Source organism: Lutra lutra, chromosome 9 (genome assembly GCF_902655055.1).
Source record: "Lutra lutra chromosome 9, mLutLut1.2, whole genome shotgun sequence".
NCBI lineage: Eukaryota > Metazoa > Chordata > Mammalia > Carnivora > Mustelidae > Lutra > Lutra lutra.
The window spans coordinates 31781734-31803598 of NC_062286.1; the positions used below are offsets into that span (position 1 = coordinate 31781734).

The 21865-nt window shown below is 41.0% G+C and overlaps 1 protein-coding gene across 12 annotated transcripts in view; it reads left to right on the forward strand.

Moving 5' to 3' along the window:
• Positions 1 to 21865, forward strand: part of ARHGEF33 (Rho guanine nucleotide exchange factor 33) — a 119163-nt gene that overhangs the window by 37394 nt on the left and 59904 nt on the right. For all 12 annotated transcript variants that reach the window (XM_047746773.1, XM_047746770.1, XM_047746774.1 and 9 more), the window contains 10 exons: positions 523 to 644; positions 1591 to 1733; positions 4391 to 4450; positions 5242 to 5466; positions 10079 to 10208; positions 15959 to 16091; positions 17617 to 17700; positions 18890 to 18973; positions 20461 to 20609; positions 21676 to 21840. In XM_047746773.1, the coding sequence (XP_047602729.1) occupies positions 523 to 644; positions 1591 to 1733; positions 4391 to 4450; positions 5242 to 5466; positions 10079 to 10208; positions 15959 to 16091; positions 17617 to 17700; positions 18890 to 18973; positions 20461 to 20609; positions 21676 to 21840 (1295 nt within the window). The remainder of the gene's footprint in view (positions 1 to 522; positions 645 to 1590; positions 1734 to 4390; positions 4451 to 5241; positions 5467 to 10078; positions 10209 to 15958; positions 16092 to 17616; positions 17701 to 18889; positions 18974 to 20460; positions 20610 to 21675; positions 21841 to 21865) is intronic.

The following is a 21865-nucleotide window of genomic DNA, read 5'->3' on the forward strand; positions in this document are numbered from 1 at the left end:
CTATTCCCTAGCTAAACAGAGGGTTCTTGGTCTTAGTCACAGACGTAGAAAAACACCTTTCATGTAGCAGCCAAATTCACTATTCACTAGCAGCCAAATTTTTCATTGTCATGGAAAAAAAAATCTGTTTCATGTTTTTCTTTCTTGGATCTCTGTGTTAAAATTATAGACTACAATAGAAATAAGATGTTCGGGGCGCCTGGGTGGCTCAGTGGGTTAAAGCCTCTGCCTTCGGCTCAGATCATGATCCTGGGGTCCTGGGATCGAGCCCCGCATTGGGCTCTCTGCTCGGCGGGGAGCCTGCTTCCTCCTCTCTCTCTGCCTGCACCTCTGCCTACTTGTGATCTCTCTCTGTGTCAAATAAATAAATAAAATCTTAAAAAAAAAAGAAATAAGATGTTCATCTCTCATTCATTGAGCAAATATGTATTAAAAGCTTATTGTATACTAGATATCATGTTATATCCTTTCGCCCCTTTTACTTTTTGCCAAATTTAAGATGTATCAATTCCTATTTCTCAGGAAGAGCTGAGCAATGCCATGTCAATGATTCAAGCCATCACTTCCAAGCAAGAAGAAATGCAACAGAAAATTGAACAACTTCAGCAGGAAAAGAGAAGGGAATCTCGAAAAGTTAAAGCCAAGTGAGTGTCTTACACAAAACCGCCCAATGGCAAACCCATAAGCAGAGGCTTGCACAGTGACACTGAGAATTCCAACCCCTCTATCAGCAGATAGCTAAGTGGCTATATACTGCCAGAATCTGCAGGTCAGCTTGTGATGGCGGTTATAGAATCATAAAAATCAGTTATGTTTAAAAATGGTTGGTAACTGTTGCATGGAGAATGCACTCAATACAATAGAAAGTGAAATGAAAAGGATATAAAATGACATGTAGACTTTTATTTCAACTGTAAAAAACATGTAATATAACAACTAGAAACATATATTTAAAGATGATAATTGTATGTTAAGATAGTGGGGTCACTCATGATTTTCTTTTTTAATTAGTTTTCTAAAATTTTCTAATGCTACTACTAGTTTACGTCTACCATCCAAAATACATTTATGTTAATATTTCAACCAGCTTGAATCAATGAAGGTTCACCATTAAACTTATATGATCATTATTGTTATATCAAGTTGGAACTTTTAAATTATCAAATTTAAAAAAGAAATATGGTAATAATATTTGTGTGACCCCGAAGAATGGTTTGTTGTTTGTGTTTGAAGACCTGCTACTTCCTGGTATCTCTGTGTTGCTTTGTTGAGTGAATGTAAATCATCCCAAGCAAATTGTCACCATTGCTAACTCTGTACAGATCCTGATGAAAAAGAAGCCAAGAACAGAAAAACAAAAATATAGATATTACAATTAGGATGTGATTTGTATGTATTTGAAATTTTTTCTCCAGCTTTGGCGATGAATTAAGTTGAACCCTAAGAACTGCTAGTATCTAACTTTTTAATTTACAAAAACAGCACTTTTACATGGTTCAACCTAATAATTCAGAATTTTTCTCGGGTTTTTCTGAACTGATTCTCCTCTTAACCCATCAGGCATTAAGACCCTTTGTTTTCCTTCCCCAGGAAAACTCAGAAAGAAGAACATGGCCCGCAGGCTGGGCCTGCTCAGGCACAAGGAAGTCCTTTCCGTTCGATCAATATCCCTGAGCCTGTTCTTCCAAGTGAAGACTTTACAAATCTTTTGCCTTCTCAGGCCTATGAAAAAGGTACAGTTTGCAAATCATACTGAATGAGCCCAGCCTTTTCCCTTGATTCCTAGCGCTTGAGTAATAGTGAGAATGGGTTTATGTCTTGTATCCTTATAGGAAAATGATGTATAGCTCAGAATTTTTCCTCCTATAACTGGAATTTATAGGAATCCACAGGATCCTGGGATGCCTGGGTGGCTCAGTGTGTTAAGCATTTGCCTTCAGCTCAGATCATGATCTCAGGGTCCTGGAATAGAACCCCAAATCCGGCTTCCTGCTCAGCAGGAAGCCTTCTTCTCCTTCTCCCTCTGCCTGCAGCTCCCCCTGCTTGTACTCTTTTTCTCTCTCTCTCTCTGTCAAATAAATAAATAAAACCTTAAAAAAAAAAAAAAAAAAGAATCCAGAGGAGTCTAAGAGACCAGAGGAATCTGCCCAATTTTAAAAGCTTTTTTTTGGGGCGGGGGGTGGAATACTTATCTGGGTTCTAAATTTCAAACACTAACCCTAGGAGAAAAATGTTAGAAAAATTATTCACTCTAATAACTTGTTTTATTTTCCACATTACTTTCCACTCTTGTCTCTCTGCATAGACAATTTAAAGATAGGCATATTCTTAGCATAAAACTGTGTGTTCAGCTCTTTTTTTCAGCAAGGTTTCACTGATAGAGGAGAAAATCATATCTGCTTTAAGTGGCAGGGAGTGATACAAGTGACAGTGTAATTCTGTACGCCTCTTTCTCTGGATAACCAGGGCTGGTGCTGTCTGTGGACTGACAGTCATTAGCAACACCCCTGATCTGAGGGCTGAGAGAACAGACGCCAGAAAACTGCTCCTGGGCAGAGCTAAAGAAACAGGCTTTCCATCCAGCCACCTCCGTCTATGACCATGTCTGGTTACACATTTGCTACATCTTTGTATGCTCAGCAATGTCTAATAAAGCACCTTATATGTGCTGCAGGGTGACGTAGACATTAATGTTGTTTAGAGGAACTGTCCTTTTTTTTTTTTTTTTAAGATTTTTTTTGGCTAACAAAAAGAAGTTCTCCAAAAGAGGCTCAAGGCCTTCTCAACCAATTGTAAGCTCCTCTGGGGCAGGGCTGGTGGCTTTCTACCCTTATGCATTAAGGCACAATGTATTCCCAGACGATGAATGTGTTTTGAATCATTAAATTAAAAAATCTAAATCAGATGGCTTTTAATCTGTATAACTTCAAAGTATGGATCTGCTTTTTTCTTTGTAGTTTTTTATCCCTTTGAGTCGGTACTTTAGAGACTGATAGGTGCAGCTTGGGAAAACTCACTGATCCATCTGGGGACCGAGCAGGTTCATCACAGGTGGTTCTATTTTCTCTGCTCCATGTCATGAGGAGCAGGACGTAAAAAGATGGTCTTATTAGGAAAGAATATAGGATTGCCTCAGAAAGTAGAGGTCAGATCAATGCCAGGTCTGCTGGGGAAGTTGAACGTGTTCATAAGGTAAAAGATTAAAAATTATATTTGCAAAGTGCTCAGATGGAGTTCAATGAGCTGTGTGGTAGCAACTCTTCCTTACTTCCCTGTTATAATAGACGTGGCTTATATAACATAGTTTAGTCAACTGAGTTACTGCAGAATTTTTCCCAAATAATGTGCCATAAGAAGACATTCTGGATAGGATAGGTTATGCTAAAAATCAGGACCCAAGGGCCAACCTTTAGAAAGGGTTGGCTTACCCACTTACCCACTGTTATAAAATGCTACAATTGTTGCTTATTACTCCAAAATTCAGTAGCTTAAAATAGCAAACATTCATCATTTCTAGTTTCTCTGAGTCAGGAATCTGTGGGTGCCTCTGGCTCGAGGTCTTTCATGAGGTTGCAGTCAAGGTGCTGACTGTCCCACCTGTTTGTCTTTCCTTCTACCCATCCATCACCCCAGACGCTGATGTAGATGGTGGGAGATAGTAATGAACGGAACAATAAACATCCCCGCCCTCGTGGAAGCCGACAACAAACAAGCTAGAAAAAATGTGTCGCATGTCAGTGATAGGGAGAAAAATAGGGCAACAGCTGTAATTTTAGAGACAGTGCCAGGTAAGGACCGGAAGGAAGTGAGGGTGTGAGCTGATGCATACAGAGAGGGAAGAGAGGGAACAGCCCATGCCAAGGTTCCGGCGGGAACATCGTTGAGATGTTCAAGTTGGAGCAGGAACAGTGGCAGTAAAGCAGAGTGAATAAAAGAGACGACAGAAGATGAAGTTTTTAAGAAAAGAAGGAAACAGCAGGCATGGGAGGGGGCAGATATTTTAGGGCTTTATGGTCATTATAAAGCGTTGGGCTTCTACGCTGACCGGGGAAGCCATTAGAGGGCTAAGCAGAGGAGTGGCAGGGTCTGACTTACTTTTGGACAGCATCGTTCTGGCTCTCCTCATCCTCACCATTATAGTTAGACAAGAATTTAGCTCTTAATTGGTGTAGTTTACACATATTAACTCATTTAATTCTTGTGGTAGTTTGGGAGGTAAGTGCCACTTATTATATCTTCTTACAAATGTGAAAATACTGAGCGCTTGAAATTTTATTTTTGGCTCTTCTGTCTCCCTCAGTAAGCTGTCAACTCTGTCCCAAGTGTCTGGCTCATAGAAGGTGCCAGCCCCTGTTAGTGGATACTGATGGAAACTTTCCTTTCTCTGCAGCCCAAGAGTCCAGATCCATGCATGTCGCAGACAGTAATGTGAAGGGGATGATGGGTCCTGGTAAGTAGCTCTGTGTTTAGTTCTTTTCTGGCAACTCTACCCTTTCCCAGTTTCCAACTTAACTTCCTTGCTTCTAGTCCCTCAGTCCCAAACCAGGCTTGAAAGAAGTCAGGCAAGATAAAGCACTATGGTTACTAAGACTCCAAGATGTCTAGTGGAGTAAGTCACTGATTCAGTTAAACCACGGAGAGAGATGGGGTGGAGAGGTTCAAGACAAAACCAGTATTCTTGGTTCTTTCCGGTTCACGTCAATTACCACTGAGATAATATTTGCTAAGAAACTCATAGGTATATGTAGCATAAAATAAATTGTCTATGGACACATTTTATAGTTTACTTAACTTAAAAGTTATCCACCATTATTTCATCTTCCCTCCCTCCATTCCTCCTTCCTTTTTGCAACTTACCATTATCAGGGCCAAGGATGACATATTCCAAAAGAAAACATTGTCTTTGGCATCTTTCTTCCTCTGCATTTTTCTCCCTGGTGTGCTTGCCTAAAAGGAAGGAGATACAGGGAGTCAATGGATACTTACTACAAATTAATTATATTACTTTATAAATTTATCTTTTTAAAAATGCCTTATTTAGTAGAGACTGCATAAAAAGAGTAGAGGATGCATAGGCCGGAAATAGATCCTTTGCCACCATGGACACTTTTAAACCTTAGTTGATGTATTTAATCCTTGGGGGATAGTTGTACCCAAACAGGGGCATAATATTTCAGAGTTAATAACAAATGCAATTGTTTTTTAAAAAGTCAGATCTGGATGGCAGGTGTTATTTTTCAGGGATGAACCCAACAACTCCAGAAGCAGAAGAAAACCTGAAGTCTTGCCTCTCGGCTGATATCCAGCCCAAGAGCCATCTCTCATCTGGTGTGTGGAGGCAGCCAAAGGATGGTAAAGAATGGGGCGAGGAATATGTCACGAAAGACCACCCAGATAAACTCAAGGATGCTGGCCAGGGCAGACATAGCTCCTTGGAAAATGTTTTATGTGAAACCTCTTTAGCTGGTAAGTCCCGAGAGGAAATACAGGCTGAAATTGTGCAGAACAGGAAACCTACAGGCGAGAATCCTTGCAGTATAGGTTCAGGGGACATATGAGACCACTTAGTCTCCAGTTGCCTTTTCAGATGAACTCTAAAGACTATGGAGGTGGAGGGACCCACCTGAGGCCACATGGCCAGCTTGGGACCAGCACCTCGAATCTGGGTATCCATGACTTTTAGTAACACAGTGCTTTGGGGGGACAAAAAGGCATAAAGTTGGTGGTGAGGAGGGCAGCTTTTGTGAACTATGTAGTCAGTGATGCGAAATCTTCAATATGTGCATTTTGGATCAGTATTCTGCCACCGAAATATCAACAGGGTCTTTCCTCCCTCCCTCCTTCATCCCTTCCTTCCTCTCCTTTGTATCACAGATTGCTACTCAACACTTATTATAGGTCACATAATGGCACTTCCCCCCAACTATTTTGTGGAAGGCAATTTTTAAAAATTAATTTTTACTATTGAACATGTGAAAGATTAAATAGTACTAAAACATTTATTAGGAAGAAAACAGCAAGCACTTTAAATTGTTTTCACAGTTTCTTCTGGTACTTGCTTCCATGTTTTAAAACAGGTTTATGTTGCCCTTTTTTATCAGTATTTTACTGGGGGATAATTTACATACAGCAAAGTTCATAAAGGTTAAGTTTAAGTTCATTGACTTTTTATATATGTATGTATAGCCTCTTGTGATCACTACTTGGATCAAGATTACAATAGTTCTGTTACCCCCAGAGAGTTCTCTCATGCATCTTACCACCCGAAGAACCACTATTCGAACTTCTGTCACTAGATTAGTTCCGTCTGTTCCTGGACCTCATACAGAGGGAATAATACAATGTGTACTCTTTTGAGTCAGGCTTCTTTCTCTCAGTATAATGTGTAGTTCATTTCTTTTTTCAATCATTAAATAAATTTACCACAATTTGCTTATCTGTTCTCCTGTTGATGCATGTTTGGATTGTTACCAGTTCAGGACTATTATGAGCAAAATGGATATAACTATTCTTGTACAAGTTTTTTTTGGAGGTCAGCCCTCATTTCTCTTGGATGCATACGTAGGAGTGGAATCTCTGGATTAGGAGACAGGATTATGCTAAACTTTTGAAAGAAAACATAAAACAGTTTTCCAAAGTGGTTGGGACATTTTATACTCCATCCGATAATATCCACGAGTTCTGGTTGCTTCACACCCTTCCCAATATTTTAATTTAGCCATTCTCAGTGGGGTATACTGGTATTGTAGTTTTAATTTGCCCTTCTCTGATGACTAATGATGTTGAGCATCTGTTCATGTGCTCTTTAGTTATTTGTACATCTTTTTTTATGAAGTGCCTGTTTAAGTCCTTTGTCCAACTTTTAAAGTGCATTATCTTCTTATTATCAATTAGTAGAATTTCTTAATCTATTTTGGATATGATTTCTTTATTAGATGTATGTGTGGAGAATATTTTATTCTAGTATGTGGCTTGCCTTGTCATATTCTTAATAGTCTTTTGATGAATAGATGTTCTTAATTTTGGTGAAGTTAGTCAATTTTAACTTTTTTATATAGATTGTGACTTATGTGTCCTTCCAAGAGATTTTTGCCTACCCCAAAGTTGTGGAGATATTCTAATATGTTTTCTTCTAAAATCTTTATAGTTTTAATTTTCACATATAGATCTATTACTTATCTTTTTTTTTAGATTTTTTTAGGTAAACTCTATGCCCAATGTGGGGTTCAGACTCATGACCCCAAGATCTAGAGTTGCATGCTCTCCAGACTGAGTCTGCCAGGAGCTCCAATCTATTATTTATTTTGAATAGATTTTGATGTATGGTGTGAGGAAGGAGTCCAGGTTCATTTTTTTTCCCCATATGGCTGTCCAACTGCTTCAGCACCTTTTATCAAAAATATCTTTGTTTCTTTCCATATTGAATTGTGTAAAGAACATCAAGTGATTCACATATGGGTGGGTCTAATTCTAGACTCTATATTCTTTTTATTCCAATTAGTAGAGAATTTACAACTTGACCGTATTGAGTGTTCCAATCAAAGAACATGGTATTTGTCTCCCTTAAATAGGTCTTCTTTAATTTTTTTTAGCAGTGTAATGGAAAATCTATCATTTACATTCTTCTTCTTTCCTTCCCCACCAAAGCCTTTGCCCTAGAGTCCTCTGTCTTCCTACCCCCATTCAGGCCTGTTGCCATCCTGGGACTTTCCACTCTTCTGAGGAATTCCTTTCATAGTTCTGTTAGATTCCCTTTTGTTTGTTTTTGTCTTGTGTGTCCTTGTTGGTTTCTTGGTTTACTTCTTGTTTCATAGAACCCATCATCCAGTAGCTTCCACATGCTTTGTTGATAATTTAGGTGAATATAAAATCATTTTCCCTCATCATTTTGAACCAATTGTTCCACTGTCCTCTAGTTTCCAATGTTACTGTTGGAATGTGCAATACCATTCTGATCCCCAGTCCTTTGTATTGTACCTGATTATTCTCTCTGGTAACTTTTAGGATCTTTACCTTTGGTATGCTAACGTGTCACAGTGGTCTGAGAACCTTCTTCATTAATTATGCTGTGCACAGTGGGCCCTTTCCTCCAGAAAGATGTCTCCTGGTATTTTTTTTTCTATTATTAATTTGATAATATCCTCTCATCCATTTTCTTTCTTTTCTCTGAAATTTCTACTAATTTGACGTTGGGTTTCCTGGATTGATGTTCTCCACTACCATCTTTTCCTAGTCTCTTTTTCTTCATCATGTCTCTTTCTTGTTTTGATGGGGAGTGGGGAAGAAGGCAGGAGATCTTGATTTTATCTGCCACTCTTTTATCTTTGAAAAAATGCCAAAATTTTCTCCTCCTCCTCCTTTTTTCTTTTGGGAATGTTCTCTTCTCTTAAAAAAAAAAAAATAGCATCCTGTAACTATTAAATGGGCAGAATGTTTTTCTCGCATCTCTTTGAGGATATTAGTCACGGGATTTTTAAAAAAGATTTATTTATTTATTACAGAGAGAGAATGTGTGAGTGGTGGGAGGGGCAGAGGGAGAAAGAAAGAATCCTTGAGCAGACTCCCTGCTGAGTAGGGTCCCCCCCCCCGCAATGCGGGCCTGGATCCTAAGACCCCAGACCAGGACCCAACCTGAAATCCAGAATCTGTGCTCCACTGGGGCGCCTGGGTGGCTCAGTCCATTAACCATCTGCTTTCAGCTCAGGTCATGACCCCTAGGATGGAGCCCCACATTGGGCTCCCTGCTGAGTGGGGAGCCTGTTTCTCCCTCTCCTTTTGCCTGGCACTCTCCCTGTTTGTGCTCTCTCTCTCTGTGTCAAATAAATACATAAAATCTTAAATTAAAAAAAAAAAGTCGGTGCTTCACCAACTGAGCCATCCAGGCACCCCTTAATTATAGGATTTTTAAAAAGTTTTGTTTCTGTGTTGTCTCTTTTTTAAAATTAATGTATAATTGACATACAACATTATTTTAGTTCCAGATGTACAACATAATGATTTGATATTTGTATATATAGTCAAATGATCACCACAATAAGTCTAGTTAACATCATCACCATACATAGCTACAGATTTTTTTCTTTGAGGAGAACTTTTACATCTACTCTTTAAGCAACTTTCAATTATGCAAAACAACACTATTAACCATGCCATACAATACATCCCCTGCATTGTCTATACTTATTCAAAATGTATATATACCTTTTTCTTCTCTTTCATTTATGGTGTAAGTTTAATTCAAATGTCTGAGGATACTTAGCGGATTTTTAAAATATATATATATATATCTAAGAGAGAGGCCCTAAATAAAAAGAAATGACAATTCTATGTTGGACAAGCTTATCAGTAAATGGACTTCACTATAGGCTAATCTGGTGACAAATTAACTTTTGGTGGCTGACCTCTTTATGTCAGTGTCTGTAGGTCCTTTTCCCTTGGGTTGTTCATTTTCTTCAGTGAAAGATCCTCCAGTCTCCTGCCTGGAAAGTATAACTCTCCAGGCTGCTGGCATTGCGGGAAGACCTGCAGTGGGAGGGGCTGAGTGGAGTCTCCCCATTCAGTATGCAAAAGCCTTCTCTGAGTCCCCTTGTTTTCATGTTGGCATCTCAACCCTTCCCTCTACAGTCTTGAGTCCAGACTCCAGAGATAAGGGCCCCTCTAGTTTAATTTTTCCCATTTTCCCATGGCAGGGGGTAGTGGCGGGGATGGGGTGTTGGGGGTGGGGGTGTTGGCAGTGGTGAATGAGGAAGCCATCTGGCATAGGGAGAAGATCCTGGAAGTTCAATTGCCCTATATGTAGACTAAGTCTCCTGTTTTCGGCATTGCTTCTTATTTGTACTTTCTGTGGTAGCCGGTGCCTTCACTCCTTGAGCCTTTCTGCTTCTCAGCAGATTTTCCATCTGCAGATGAGAACACCAAGATTTTGTGCCCTTACAATGCTGGATTAATTACCACACTTCCATTCTGTTTTCCATCTTCTGAAAACTTGCTGATGTCTCTTTTTATTGCTTTCTATCATTTGATCGATTTTGGGAAGGAATGGTTGACGACAATTCCCTCTTTGATTTGTTTTTTAAAGCTAAAAGACAGACTGTGGCTCTAGAACTGCTTGAGTCAGAGAGAAAATATGTCATTAACATCTCTCTGATCCTGAAGATCAAGGCAACATTCCAAGGGTCAGATGGAAAGAGGAATTCCAAAGAGAGAAGGTATCCATGTGTTCATTGCCTTTGCTTTTCAGATTGATTAAAATTTAAGGTAAGTTGTTTATTGTTTCCACTTGGGGAATTCTGGGACCTGTGAAGAGTTCCAGAAATAGTCTTTGAAAAGAGTGTAGGCAGTGACAGCAGGTAACCCTGGCACGTCTCAAATTTAGACTTAGGGGGGCGCCTGGGTGGCTCAGTGGGTTAAGCCGCTGCCTTCGGCTCAGGTCATGATCTCGGAGTCCTGGGATCGAGTCCCGCATCGGGCTCTCTGCTCAGCGGGGAGCCTGCTTCCTCCTCTCTCTCTGCCTGCCTCTCTGCCTGCTTGTGATCTCTCTGTCAAATAAATAAATAAAATCTTAAAAAAAAAAAAAAAGAAAAAACAAATTTAGACTTAGGGCAGATAAGAAAATGAATATAGTCTCTGAGATCTTCAGTGTCCCTGGAGTGTCTGTAAAGAACCTAAAGGGGGAATAAATGCTACGGGTGAGGGAGACATTGCTCTCTATTGCCATCTGCGTCTCCTCCTGGGATCACAGGTCTCATGGAGGTAGGCGGGAATGGACGTGGCGGAGGTCTGAAACATTAAGCAGCCATTAGATAAATGGCACAGGGCTGATTAACTCTGGACTTGGACCTTTCTTATATGTCCTGGTGATCCCACAGTACTAGACGGTGCGTAAGTGGTGTGTGTGTGTGTGTGTGTGTGTGTGTGTGTGTGTGTGGTGGGGCATGCTTCCACAGGGTCTGCAGTCTATTCGAACGGCATGATTACAAGATTAATCATCCAAGATTACAACATCCCTTGGTCCTTCTGTTCATCATCTTTATATCTTCTCTACTTCTCCTCCATTAAGAAAAGCAGGAAGGAGGAAACTCTGATTTGGCGGAAAGGACTAACATCATGAAGATGTGATAATCCAGATTAGTTGAGGAAAAGGCCAATCCAAAAGAATGGCAAGTCTGGATTATGGACTATTACAGATAAACGTAGCATTAATAGTCTAAATAGTCAATCAGGTAATAGACACTGGTGGCTCATAAATCGTGAATCTATCTCAGGAAGCCTGTAATTGTATTTTCTCACTCTTTACCATCCCCCAATTTTACTTGGCTCTGCGGCTGCCAGCAATATACGTAGTCACCAGAACACGATGCTCCCCCCATCTAAATGTCTGAGGTGAGGGAATATTCCCCAACAGACTCGAAAGTGGCTTGACTCTTCTTAAGAATCATTTTACTGCAAAGCAAAGTGTAGAAAACAAGGAACAGAAAGGGTAATGTGACAGGGCTAAAGCTCTGACCTCTGGAGGCCCTGGACAGAGCATCACCCTCTCTCAGTAGCCCCCTGGATTCTCGCTGATTGTTCCTTCCCCGTCTAGAACCGTACTCATGCTCCACTCCCACACTGCCCCTTCGGCCCTCTGAGATGTCTGTCTGGACTCTAGCTATCTCGCTATTGCTAGAGACCTGCTCCGTTTACATTAATCAAATCGAAAGGCAAGTCTACCTTTTGGTGTAGTTTTGCTTCCACATCCGAGATTCGAAGCCAGCAGCATTTCCTCCTCATCTCTGAAAATTTGGGGATGGGGACAACGAGAGAGAGAGAGAGAGAATTGTTTACTCTGGAACACAGTAATCAGGCGCTTCATTGATAACTTCATGAGATCTTCACAAGGACTCTGTGAAGACTACCTTGTAGATGAAGAAGCTAAGGCCCAGAGGGCTTTAAAGCCAAATAGTCAGTCAGTGTGAGGATTCGAACCCAGGCTTGTCTCCCCCTGTCCTTGTGACCTTTCCACATCCCACCACTTCTCTGAGGACCTTATCGTTTCCAAGACATCACCTGACTAACAGCATGTCGGGTTTCTTAGCCAGATGACTCTTCCTATTTCACAGTGTAAACTTCCCTTCAGATCTCAACTGATTTGTCAGGTAGGGATGCTAGAAATGTCCTTGGCTCACTGAAGCTCTCTCCGACTTGCCATCACTTCCTGCTTGTCTAGGATGTTCTTTCATGACTCATGACCCATCTTCCCCAAAGCCCAAGATTAAAAAAGTTTAAAACTACCATATAATCATATATCATATAAAAGCAGTTATTTCTCACAACCGCAATAATGCTGTTGATGTTAGTTATTTACTAAGCTAACCTTTTTTCTTTTCATAACCAAGACAAGTGAAGCTATAAGTCAATACTCTTAGGACTAATATAAAGACTCGAGTTCTGAGCTTAGCAGTGTTGCCATTTTTCCACCTTGGGCTTAGATTTCCAATATCCTCCTTCACTCACTACATTTCTTCTTTTTTCCTAAGCTTTTCTGAAGCCTCCTTGGGTACTTTAAATAGGCCGGCTGAACGAAATACACAACAGAACGAGATTATTCCTTTCTTCTACTGGCATTTTCCCCATGCAAAGATGAAAATAAATTAGCAACATGCCCCACCTTTCCCATCAGACATTGCAAGCCACCAGCACTTTCCACCCCTGCTGTAAAGTAACCCGGGGGTGAGAATAAAACCCAGTGTAACTACAACTGGACCCTCAAAACTGAGGTTGCCACATCTTCTCAAACCTACATGATAAAATTCTAGGTTTTCCCTGGAGAAAAGTAAAGCCCTCAACAGCCTCCTCAGCGTGTTTCAAGCCAGGCCTACCCCTGGCTGAATGAAAGGGCTGGAAGCTGCACGGGGCCCCAGCGGCCAGCTGAGGTCTGAGTGGAACTTGTGGGAGGTTGTTCATTTGCTGGAGGATCATAGAAGTTGCAGCTCTTGGCTTTCCCTGGTCTGATATGCCTAGATAGAGTTACAAGCTCATGATCCAACAGTCCTGTCTGTCAGAATCCTTGGTAGGAGGTCGGGGGCGGGGGCAGGGGGGCGGGTGCAGGCAAGGTCAGCCTGACCGGGTTGCCTGTCAGCCTCCTGAGCTGAACATCCGCCAAGAGGCCGTGTGCCACGGATCACCACCAGGTGGCTCACGCTTCGTCATCAGCGCCCCTCAAATCTGGTCGCGTCCTGGGACTGGAGCTCAGGAGTTATTCTGGCCTAAAATTAGATGGGTAAGAGCAAAGCTATTGATTTGAAACTCTAACTGGGTTTTCCTTGATGGCTTTTAATTTATTTCCCTTGTTTAAGTCCTGTAATGTGGGAGTTGAAATAACTTGGAAGGTTTTAAAAAGAATAAACTACTCAAATTACTTGCTATCATCTCAACCCTAGTAAGGAATAGATAAGAAGTTGAGCGCTTAATACTTTTATCTTTGTGAAAAAGCTGCTTCTGGGAGCCAGGTGTGGCTCTAGGCCAAACAAGGAAGCAGGTTACGTGTGTGTCTACATTGTTTGCTTCTTTCTCCTTCTGCTCTCCATCTCCTGGCTCACCTCCTCCACACTCCTCTACTGATTTCAATAATATCCTTGTTAAATAATTTTTTTTTCAATATTGGTACAGAACCCACTGTAGGCCATTGCTCTTCATAGAACTTTTGTGTTTCTGTGATACTTGATGGGAACATTACCCTTTTCTGACCCTCACCCTGAAATCTCAAACTATTACCCCAGTTGGACAATCCAGGAAGCACCTGGACCCCACCCAGCCAAGTTACCAGCTCTCCAATTCTGCAAGGACACTGGTCACGGTGTAGCAGAAGGCAGCTTTCCCAAAAGAAAGAGAAAGAAGTGTAGGCCAGGTGAGGCCAGGCAAGGCCAAGAGAGGAGTAAAGAAAGGGAAAAAGAAAAGAGATCATCTAAGGGATATTACATAACCTATATGGACAACGGATCTCACAGGCAGACTCACCATGGCATTAGACCCTAACGTCTGTCAGTGTCACATTGAAAGTCATGGAAACCTTGGGTGGGGAGAAAGCTATCACATCGAGAACTTTCGCAGGTACAGTATTTTACTCTTTCAGTCCAGTCAGTGGTGCTTTCCTCCATCAACTTTGTGGTCTCCTTCACAGACAATCTCCTAGCCGCCCCTCCAAATTCCCTCTGATCTTGACAGGGATTACTTAGATCTTCTGAGCCCACTGTACCAGCCATAAGGGCTTAGATTGGGAAGCCCCTCCACTTGTGTTGATGGACCAGCTGGCTTCAATTAGGTGGAGACTAGTGGCTTGGGACGGGGAGGGGTGGAAGACTGGAGTGAAGGAATCCTTGTATCTTTTCACAGGTGGCTGGACACCCTCTCTGTTATCTGTGTCTTCTCTGAGCTATAGACACAGGGGAGTCTTTGCTTGACTTGTAGATGGTTTGAAAAAGCTTATATTTTTTTTTTAATTTTTATTTTATTTCTTTTTTTGGAGGGGAGGATGAAAAAACTTCTTATCAAACTGATGTTCTTTCTCCTGTTCTCGACAAAGGTCTGCTTGTTCAGGGTTGGCAAAGCACCCCAATTATCCACTGGACACTTATTCTTGTGGAACCCTGGGGGAATATCCAAGTACGTTCAGCTCTCAGTAACAAGCAGACCTTCACTTTCATCTTCGTTTAACTTTCGGTCTTGCAAGCACAAGGGAACTTACTTTCAGTTCCCATATGTCACCGAGTTGGAGCTCGAATTCTTGCAGTAGCCCAGCAGAACTCCATTTCCTTGTGGCTTCCCTCCTCATTCCTACAGGCCCCCTGACTGCCCCCACCCTTCTCCATGCACCTCCTTCCTCCTCCGTGATTCTCTCTCTCTCCACCACATCCTTCTCTGATATCTCTCTTCCTCTCTTCTTTTCCTCTGGAAAAACAAACAAACAAACAAAACACAGCTAGGGATGGGGGAGAGGGATGTGAGAGGAGGATGGGGCTCTGTGAAGCTCCAGGGAGTAGCAAGCCAGGCCTCCCCAGGAAAGACTGTGTCCTTGCCCAGAAGGGAAGGGAAAGGAGCACATTCACATGCCCATCCTCTGAGCATTTAGGTGCTGGCTTTAACCAAGTTTTGGTTTTTACCTAAATCGGAGTCTCTTATCCAGTAGCTAAGAATGATCAAATGCCACCGAGGTGCTGACTTCTACCACACTAATGAGAGTAGACTCATTTGCACATCAAGTGGGAATAACTTTAAAATCTTGGAAAAGAGTTCCCCTAGAATTTCTACTGTCTCATAAGTGAAACAGTAACAGTCTGGCTTTCAAAAGGCCATTCAAGGGGCACCTGCTGGCTCAGCTGGAAGAGTGTGATCTCAGGTTTGTGAGTTGGAATTTTTAGATTACTAAAATAAATAAACTTTTTTTTAAAAAAAAGCCATTTAAGTGTTGTGTTCTTTATTAGTGTAATGTACATTTGTGTAGGAGCTATTGATAAAGGGGTCTTTTATTTTATTTTTTTAAAAGACTTATTGAAAAGAGTAAAATAACAGATTTATTTATTTATTTTAGAGAAAGAGAGTGAGCGAGTGCACGAGTTGGGGCAGGGGCAGAGGGAAAGAATCCTCAAGCAGACTCCCCTGCTGAGCATGGAGCCCAATATGGACCCTGAGATCATGACCTGAGCCAAAATTAAGAGTCGGACATTTAACCAACTGAGCCACCCAGGCAGCCCTAAAGGGGTCTTTTTTTTTTTTTTTCCCACAAATAGCAAATAGCAATAGCAAATAGATATTTGCTATTAGGCCTATAATGTCAAACTTAAAAAAAAATCCTGAATGCAGAGCAGTGACTCAGAATATTTTGAATGACTGGGAAAATGGAACTTCCTGCATATGTTCTTATAGGGTCTTTTCTTCTGTACACCTGGTTTGTGTGATCCTATCTCTATTCTGTTTCAAGCCTCTTCCCTGGCTCTTTACGGTACCTTGTCCAGCAGCACCTTGATTTGCTTCATGCTCTGCAGGAAAGGGTCCTGAAGTGGCCACGCCAAGGAGTTCTTGGAGATTTATTCCTTAAGTTGACAAATGATGAGGTAAGTATTTTTAAAAAATCCTTCGTAAACTTGAATTACATGCATCTGTGTCTCCCTTGTCTGCTTCTAAATGCAGGACCTCAAATCAGTGATTTTCAGAGTTAGAAAAACTGCCGAGATCTAGTCTAACCTCCTCACTCTACAGATAATGAAATAAAGTTCAGAGACATTAAAAGACTTTATTGAAATCACTCGGCTAGCTAGGTAGTTGGGGGATCTGTGACCCAAGCCTCCTAACTTCCGGCCCATCGCTTCCCACTGTACTATACCCAACTGCCCCACTGACGATGCACATAAATGTGATGTACACTAGTGTAAAAATATATACACGAGCACGTACATGTCCATCCACATGTACAAGATAAATATAGGAGGGTTTGTGTATGTGTGTGTATTTCACACCTAATTTCATTCCTTAGATTTAAAACTGTGATGTGCAGTTATCTGTCTTGAATGTTTTTTGTTTTTTGTTTTTATTTTCACTTCCTTGGAGAAAAGGGTGGTAAGTTTCAAAATCTCTATAATGTTCTGCAAAGAAAATTTGACCCAGGCCAGAGGATGTGAACTCAAATGCCTACAGGGCCAGACAGTGATGTAAATGAGTGTAAGTAAGCAGAATGTGGTACAATATGGACCATTGGGAGGTGAGCTTTAGAACATATGCTTTTCTATAGGAAATACTATCCAATTATTATTCAGGAAGAAGGGACTAGAGTTGCCAGATCTTTTGATATTTTAAGAGACACTGGCAATCCCGAATTTTGTGTGAACATTTCTTATTTTAAAAATATCGTGTAGGCTAATTAAAATTGGTCTGCAAGCCAGAGTTAGCCTGCAATCAAACTCTGTGTATCAACGATGTAGGTGAAATACAAAGTTTGTAAATTATTTACTTATATGGATATAATGCAATCTCTCTAATATCACTTTTACTTATTTGCATTCAGTATGCTTTCTTGAGCTGAGAATTGTTTTATCTGTGGGAATATAACTTTGGAAGCTGAGAACTGTTTTCCTGAAAGCATATAGCATGTGGGAAGCCACCAAACTGATTTTCAAGCAATAAGCAATTGGTAGAAATACACAATTAGTAGAAAAAGTTGAGGATCATTGGTCTAGACACCAAGAGGTGGGTTGGACAAAGTTCCTTATTGGATGTAGATGACTGAAATTAAAAGTAACTTAAAAACAAAATAGGCATTTTTATCATTTAACAATTTTTAAAAATACTTTTTCAACATACATGGCCCCTCTCTGTTGCGTTGGATTTTCACTTTCTCTCATTGAAACAGGAATATTGAGTTTTGGTTCCCACGTCCATAGTGATATTTACCTTAAAACCAAAAAGATTTAAGAAATGAATTAAAAAACAACCAAAAAAAAACATATTAATGAACACATTAAATAAATGATTAAGATACTCTCTGCAAAGTACTCCTTTTTGATATACATGACTCTAGGGAAAATATTAGCTGTTATTCCTGCTTCCAGGTTCTTACCATGCATTTTTGTGTTTGTTTTCAAGAACAATTTCTTGGATTATTACGTTGCCTACCTAAGGGACCTGCCTGAATGCATCTCTTTGGTTCATGTTGTTGTTCTGAAGGAGGTATGGTGACTCTGTGTGTGCACTGCCCTTTAGTTACTTGTGTATCTATAGGTATTTGCTCATCCACCTTGGGGAATGCAAAGTGCTCAGCTTGTCTTCCAGGCTGGGGAATGGTTCGAAGAGAGCCACGGACACTCTTACCTGGGGTTAAAGGAGCCCACTCAAGGATGAGTGCCAGTGCTTTAGTCCTTGCCCTACTTTACTGACTCTCTTTTCTATTTCACTGGAAGTCTGCATAAAGTAAGCAGGAGTTCTTAGCAGAGATCTTCAGGCTACAGCTTGTATGCTGAATGAGGGGCTCCCCCTGGCCCCAGGATCAGACAACTGGAATCTGAATATTAAACTCAAATCGTCCTGTGTTTGTCAGTTTATAAGATCATAAAGTGGTTCTGACCATGTAGCTTTAAGTATTGCTACTGCAATGCTTTACTAAGTGTTCCATAAGCCCAGATAAATATCTAACAATTCTAGTTATTTTAGGCCAGTAGGAAGAAACTCTATCAGAAGCTTAAAGTTAAGAGTTAATCAAGTTTCACAAGAGTTGAGGGTCTCTTTCTTATTAACGTTTTACTTCAGCCCCTCTACTACTCCCAACCCTCTAAGTATGATGCCTACCATATGTTAGCACTCAGCAAATATTTGAGAAAGGGAAAGGAAGGGAAGAGAAGGATAGGGGAGGGGAAGAAAGGAGTGGGAGTGGAGGGGATGGAATAGAAAGGAAGGGAAAGAAAGGGACATGGAGAAAATCCAATGGGTTTCCTCTGCCAGCCCAGCTGACCAGTTACTGGTTATATTCTTTCTCTACCCTCATGAGTCTCCAGTCCACCCTTGGTGCCTACTAAGAAGCGACTGTAATGAGTAATTCCAAGAGAATCTTAATGAATTCATTCAACTCAAATATAATTTATTGAGTGCCCACTCCTGCCCAGCACTGTGCTAAAAAAAAGTGAGGGGGGAAGGGGGGTTGTTTGGGAAAGTTGAGTGGATTCAAAAGATTATATGATATGCTTCCTGCTACAGAAGAAATGTCTCCTTGAGCATGTCACTCCAGTGAAGGATCATGACACTTTAGAGAAAGAAAATGCCTTAGGAATAAAAAACCCTCCCTACTCTGGTAGGACTGAATTTGGGGTTCTGCAGCCAGAGTTGGAGGGACACTGGAGAGTGATTCTGCCTTTCTTTCATTCAGGGTGACGAAGAGATTAAATCTGACATCTACACACTATTTTTTCACATAGTTCAGCGCATCCCTGAGTATCTGATACATCTGCAGGTAGGCATGGCTGGGAAGCCACCAAACTGATTTTCAAGATAAACTACTATTCGTGGCTTGCAACTGAGAAACACGGTAAAGGGTCAAGACAGAATCAGTGGTATTTCTAAGGAGTAATGAAATGATTTAGATTGCTGATTACCCCATTCCTACTTTTCAGGTATGAACTGAAATCTCAATCTCTAAAATTTTTGGCTCATGACTTCTGCCTTTGAAGTTCTATCTTCATTTTCCAGCAATCACCACTTCTGCTGATCCAGGATCTTTCTCTAGCAGCTTCTGGTGGATTCAGAGTACTTATTCAGTCCCTTCCACCTTGTTCTACAGCCATCTAAATGTACCCCCAAACCCTTACCCCACCTGAAGGCATTTAAGAAGTTTCTATGTAACCTGTCCACTTAACTACTATCTTGACTACTTTCTTTTGGCTTGAGTCCAAGGGCCTACCATATATTGCTTATGTGGTATGTCACAGAGAAAGCATGAAGAAGATGAGCTGACTTCTGCATACCACTTTTCCCACAGCACCCAACATGGGGCTCAATCCCATGACCCTAAGATCATGACCTGATCCAAAATCAAGAGTCAGATGCTTAACTGACTGAGCCACCCAGAGGCCCCAGTAATTATCTTATTTAATGCTTTCAATAATCCCATGAAATAGGTATCATTATGGTTGCTTCGATAAGGAAGTGGAGAGCCAAATAAATTAAGTAACTTGACCAAGTTAACACACCTCATTGGTGAAAAAAATCTAGGACTGAAACCCAGGTCTTGCAAGCAATCTGGTAAGTAAGAGCCCTTATCCTACCGTCCGACTTGAGTTCAAATTCTGACTCTGCTACTCATTAGATGTGTTACCTAACAAAGATTACATTAACTTCTCTGTGTCTTGATTTCCTCATTTGTTAAATGGAAGTAATAACTACACCTACCTAACCTAGCTGTGGTAAACACTAAATGAGAAAACAAATCTGTAAAGGCATTAGTACTTGGCAATAGGAAGACTCAATAAATGTTGCTTTCTCAGATCCAACTAACGCGCATGTTCCTCTACCGTACAGTAGGCAGTGTAATAGGAGGGACCACCAGGCCGGGCTTGATCATAACCATTATCCCCTTCCAGCCTGCCTTGATGCTTGACATTCTCACCATTGGTCTGACTTGGTTAGGTCATAAGGCATTGCTTATAGATAGTAATTGCTAGAATGATTCTATTACCTCAGAGATCGAATGAGTAGATCCTTCTAATTTTCAGAGGGAGTTATCCAACGTTCACATCCAACTCAAACAGGAGCAATGGTTCTCCCTTGGTGTGATGGACAAACAGCAGGTTTAACCATTCAGCTTACAATTAGATTGGCCACATGTACTGTTGTTCTGATTAAATGGCTACCAAACTCTCATAACAGATGTAGGCAAGGTGCACAAGAGACTAAAGTTTAGTTCTAATTATGCAATGCTGCCTCCTTTTTATCTCCATCCAGAATGTCCTGAAATTCACAGAGCAGGAACACCCTGACTATTACCTACTTCTGGTGTGTGTTCAGCGCCTCCGAGTATTTATCTCGCATTACACCTTGCTGTTTCAATGCAATGAGGATTTGCTTATTCAGAAACGGAAAAAGCTCAAGAAGTAAGCTTCTAATGTTGCCATCTAGAGGGTTGATGAAAGGTTTCTGAGAAAAGGGATATAGACAATGTGGATACCTGTCACAAGTGACCTCAGTGTATGTTAGGTGGCTGAAATGCAGTGACGGGGTAGAAGAGAATAGAAAAGAGGGAAATGAGGTGGTCAGGCTGGCTACAGGCGGGAGGGACCTATTACCTGGTGGTAAAATTTCCATCAGGTAATAGGTACAATTATTTTGGAGAAATAAAAACAGTTTTACTCTAATCCTTATGCAGGCCCCTCTTGTGTTATTAACCATCTGGAAAATAGTTACTGTTCCCTAAGCTTGCCAGGTTAAAAAGCCTAATAGTTCCCTAAGCTTGCCAGGTTAAAAAAATGTAGCTTAAAGGCCAGAATGTGGTTTCTTTCATGAACTCAACAAGTATTTATTGAGCATTTATCAGTCACTGCTCTGTTACTGAGTATATTACAACCAACAAAACAGACAAAAATCTTTGCCACATGGAGCTTACTTTCTAGAGCTGGACAGCCAGTTAATAAATAGACAGTGTAAGTGCTATGAAAAAAAAAAAAAACAAAACAAATAAGGGTGGCGGCTGAAACGAATTTCACGCCAAAAAGAAAGAAAAAGAGCTGACTAGAGAGATCTGGGCTTCAGAAGGAACAGAAACAATTCACAGCAGAATTTCCTAATGACCTAAAAGTTCCTTCAACCTCATCCCAACCCAATGAGGAAAAAATAATTTCTGTGGATGTTTGAGACCAGAAAAAGATGCCATCTCCCAAGCTAGGGCTCCTCTAATGGCAGATATCTTCCTATACCACCCCTTTCCCTCAAACTTAACTCAAGGCTATTAATCAGCATCCCTCTTCTTGCCCACATCTAGCTTGCACTGTTATGGAAATAACCTGGTTTGTAGAGGGCCATGGAGAGAGAGAGGAGGGAGAGAACTTCGCAGTCTAGCTTCGTTTCTGAAATATTGTCTCCTTGTCTCTCTTGGCATAATCTGTGTGTTCAGAGCTAATTTCCCACTGTACACTCCGAAAATCATTACTTCCATTCTTATAGGTCATCCATGGCAAAGCTGTACAAAGGGCTGGCTTCCCAGTGTGCAAATACTGGACAAGATGCTTCCCCTACTGCTGGCCCTGAGGCTGTCCGTGACAGTGGGATCCACTCAGAAGAGATACTGCAACCCTACCCTACTGCTCCCAGTTCTGGCCCTACTGTCACGTAAGCACTTGTTGCATGAAAAGGT